This window comes from Neophocaena asiaeorientalis, unplaced genomic scaffold (assembly GCF_003031525.2).
Source record: "Neophocaena asiaeorientalis asiaeorientalis breed wild unplaced genomic scaffold, Neophocaena_asiaeorientalis_V1.1 scaffold69, whole genome shotgun sequence".
In the NCBI taxonomy this organism is placed as follows: Eukaryota; Metazoa; Chordata; class Mammalia; order Artiodactyla; family Phocoenidae; genus Neophocaena; species Neophocaena asiaeorientalis.
Window position 1 is genome coordinate 442,039 of NW_020174373.1, and position 4,047 is coordinate 446,085.

Below are 4,047 nucleotides of genomic sequence, written 5' to 3' on the forward strand. Positions count from 1 at the left end.
CCCACCGCCGCGCTACACGAAGCTGCCGTCCCTGAGGCCGAAGTAGCCGGCGTGGCCAGCATCGCCCAGAGGGAACGCCTGCTCGTGGCCCAGGCCCCACTCGCCCTCGTCCTCATCCTCCAGCTCGGCCGCGGCGCCGCGCGCGTTCTCGTACAGGAAGATCTGCTCGTGCACGTGCGCGGGGGCCAGGCGGTTCCGCTTGGCGCTGACGACGTTGGCCGAGGAGCCGAAGAGGCGCTCGGGGCAGACGCGCGTGGCCGCCACGGACCAGTACTTCTGCAGCACCCTGGGCAGCAGCGGGAAGAGCGCCAAGCGGTCGGACCACCACCTGAGGGGGTCCTCGTTGAGCGCCAGCACCTTCTGCGACTTGAAGTTGCTGAGCTCCTCCACCACCTGCGCGCGCCAGCCGTCCTGGTCCTCGACGCCCGCCGCGGGGCAGAAGATCTCGGCCAGCATGTTGTGGATGACGCTGGCGGGCGGCGGCGTGGCCGAGGGCGCCGGCTTCTTCACGGGGGGCTCCTCGGGCGGGGCGTACAGCTGGTCCCCGGGGGCGCGGTAGGCGCCGTCCTTGGCCTTGTCCAGGAGCCCCTTGGCCTCCTCCACCACCCTGTTCTCCACCTGCTGCCTCTCAAAGGTGGACAGGAAGGGCAGCCTCTTGTAGCGCGGGTCCAGGAAGGTGGCCACGTTGAGGAACATGTCGATCTCGGGCGTCTCCTGGTAGGTCTTGGCGAGCTCCTTGGCGATCACCTCCTTGGCCATGCTGATCTCCTTGGAGTCCGTCTCCTTGCTGTTGAGCGTGCTGTTGAGAAGCATGTGCAGCAGGGGCTTCACCATGCTGATGGTGGGGTACTTGGACCCGGACAGCATGTCGGCCACCTGCTTGAAGGGCTGCAGCAGGTCCACCAGGCCCTCGATGGTGGCCCACTCGGCGGCCTCCAGCAGGAGGTGGTGGTTGTTGCTGTCCTCCAGGAGGACCCCGGCGATGGCGAACTGCTGCTCCTTGAGGCGCTGCAGCATGGCCAGTGTGCTGCCCCACCAGGACACGCGGTTGCTGACCAGCATGCAGTGGGCGGCGTTCTGCTGCTTCTGCTTCTCGTACAGCATGTACATGGCCACGGTGGACTGCTGGAAGTACTCCACCAGCCTGCGGCAGCGGCCGAGCAGCGCGCCCAGCTTGGGCAGCCGGAAGGCCTGCTGGATGCCCGCGTCGAACGTGTGGCCCAGGCAGGGCATCTGCACCGCGATGTCCAGCAGCGAGCAGGCCTTGGCGATGTCCTTGCCACGGTCCGTGGTGGCGCTGAAGACCTTGGAGCTGACGCCCCACTCGATGAAGGCTTCGTACAGGACGCGCGTGATGGTCTCGGCCGCATTGTCCTCCGGCACCTCGAAGGTCTTGAGGCAGCGGGAGCCCAGGAAGAGGCCGTGGGGGGCGGCGCGGCCCAGGAAGTGCGCGGCCAGCGTCACGTAGGTCCGATTCTGGCTCTCGCTGCGCCACAGGTCGGTGGAGATGCCGCACCACGCGGCCTCCGCCAGCTCCTTGAGGACCGCGTCGCGCACGGCGCCGTAGCGCTCGGGGATGGCCTTGCCGCAGAAGAACTTGCGGCTGGGCAGCTCGTAGCGCGGCTCGGCCGTCTTCAGCAGCACCTTGAACGTGGGCTCGTCCACGATGGACGCGGGATAAAGCCCCTCGCAGATGAGGCCCATGACGGCGGCCGTCAGTTCCTGCTGCCTGCGGCCCTCGTGGCCGTGCACCGCTGCCGCTGCCGCCGCCGCCGCCGCCGCCGCCTTGGCGGCCGGCGGCTCCTGCGCGCTCTGCTGCGCGGCCTCGGGCTTGAGCTTGGAGAAGGCGCTGGCGAAGGCCTCGCGCATCTGCTCCGTGTTGCTCTTGACAAACTCGCAGAACTCATCGGGGTGGTTCTTCTCCAGGTGGTAGGACAGGTTGGAGGTGTTGCCCGAGTAGGCGATCTGGGCCATGCAGATGCGGCAGTAGATCTTCTTCCACTGCAGGATGCAGCCCTCGGCGTTCGTGTCGAAGCCGAAGTAGCGCCACACTTTGCTCTTGGCGCGCGGATGCGCCACCAGCTTGAGGTCGGTCTGCGCGCCCTCCAGGCTCTTGCCCTCCATTGCGCCACCCGGGCCGGGCCTCGCTCATTCGGGACGACCTGCCGAGAAGCAGCGAGACAAACACAGCGTGAGAAGAGACCCGGCTCCGGCCGGCGGGGAGCGGGGCTGCTCCGGAATCAAGGGCGCACGCAGAGGGTCCCCGGGGGCCGCCGCTCCGGCTCGTGGCTTTGGCACAGCAGAGGGGCCAGTCTGACAAGCCAGCAACTCTTCCATCCAGGTGCGTCCGAAGACACGCGTTTTTTTATTGTTAGTTTTGGGGTCGTCTTTGGACTCCTGATGACAGCTCTTTCCTCACCTGAGCTGCTTTACTCTGTCCTGTTCTAGGAAATCCAGGAGCCCCGACGCCAAGCAGGGGGGCCTGTTCTCCAGACGGAGGCCACATTCCCAAGCGCCCCGCCAGCCCAAGACGACCCACCTCCCCGACCGAAAACCTGGTCGTCAAGTACGCGTGCCACACGCCACCATCAGATGTGGCTCCAATCAGAAGATGGAAACAGAGGGTCTCAAGCGGATATTAAGTTGTCAGAGTGGCATTAAATACGAGCTTCCTCTAATTTTATGTTTTGAAATGATGCCTTTTTGACCACAATGAGATCTCACCTCACCCCCACCCCCCAGCGGAATGGGTTTCATCAAAAAGAACACAAATAACAAATGCTGGTGAGGCTGTGGAGAAAAGGGAACCCTCCTACACCATTGGTGGGGATATAAACTGGTGCAGCCACTATGGAGAACAGGATGGAGGTTCCTTAAAAAACTAAAAATAGAGCTACTGTACGATTCAGCAATCCCACTCCTGGATATTTATCTGAAAGAAAAAAACCACTCATTAGAAAAAAGATCCATGCACCCCCATGTTAACAGCACCACTATTCACAACAGCCAAGACATGGAAGCAACCTAAACGTCCATTGTCCACGGACAGAGGGATGGATAAAGAAGATGGGGTACGTATATACAGTGGAGTACGACTCAGCCATGAAAAAGGAACGAAATCGCACAATTTGCAGCAACATGGATAGGCTTGGAGATTATTATGTTTAGTGAAATAAATCAGACAGACCAAGACAAATACTGTATGGTTTCAGTTATATGTGGAATCCAAAAAAAAATTTTTTTTTCAACTAGTGAATACAACAGAAAAGAAGCAAACTCACAGATATACAGAACAAATTACTGGTTACCAGTGGGGAGAAGGAAGGGAGAGGGGCAATATAGGGGAAGGGGATTGAGAAGAACAAACTATAATACTCGGTATAAAATAAATAAGATACAAGAATATATAGTACAACACAGGAAATACAGCCAGTATTTTATAACGACTATAAATGGAGTATAACCTTTAAAAACAGTGAGTCACTATGCTGTACACCTGAAACTTATATAATATTGTACATTAACTTATATCAATTAAAGAAAGTTAAAAATATTACTTTCTGAACTGCACATGCTCTATTTTGTTTTGTTTTTTTAATCTATCTGTCTACCTATCTATCTATCCATCCATCCATCACTTATATCTATCTATCTACCTATCTATCTATCCATCCATCCATCACTTTATCTATCTACCTATCTATCCATCCATCCATCCATCACTTATATCTATCTACCTATCTATCTATCCATCCATCCATCCATCCATCACTTATATCTATCTTATCTATCTATCTACCTATCTACCCATCACTTATATCTATCTACCTATCTATCTATCCATCCATCCATCACTTATATCTATCTATCTATCTACCTATCTATCTACCTATCTATCCATCCATCCATCACTTATATCTATCTATCCACCTATCTATCCATCCATCACTTATATCTATCTATCTACCTATCTATCCATCCATCCATCACTTTATCTATCTATCTATCTATCCATCCATCCATCCATCACTTATATCTATCTATCTA

General features: G+C 56.1%; 2 protein-coding genes across 2 annotated transcripts in view; both read right to left on the reverse strand.

Moving 5' to 3' along the window:
• Window positions 1-4,047, reverse strand: part of DHRSX (dehydrogenase/reductase X-linked) — a 195,340-nt gene that overhangs the window by 179,376 nt on the left and 11,917 nt on the right. The window lies entirely within an intron of this gene.
• On the reverse strand, window positions 12-2,168 carry ZBED1 (zinc finger BED-type containing 1). Its single transcript, XM_024756274.1, has one exon. The coding sequence runs from the start codon at window positions 2,122-2,124 to the stop codon at window positions 13-15; it is 2,112 nt and encodes a 703-aa protein (XP_024612042.1). The 5' UTR covers window positions 2,125-2,168; the 3' UTR covers window position 12.

Bases quoted from the DNA above. Each gene is read 5' to 3' on its own strand.
- ZBED1 (XM_024756274.1), bottom strand. From the start codon at position 2,124: ATGGAGGGCAAGAGCCTGGAGGGCGCGCAGACCGACCTCAAGCTGGTG.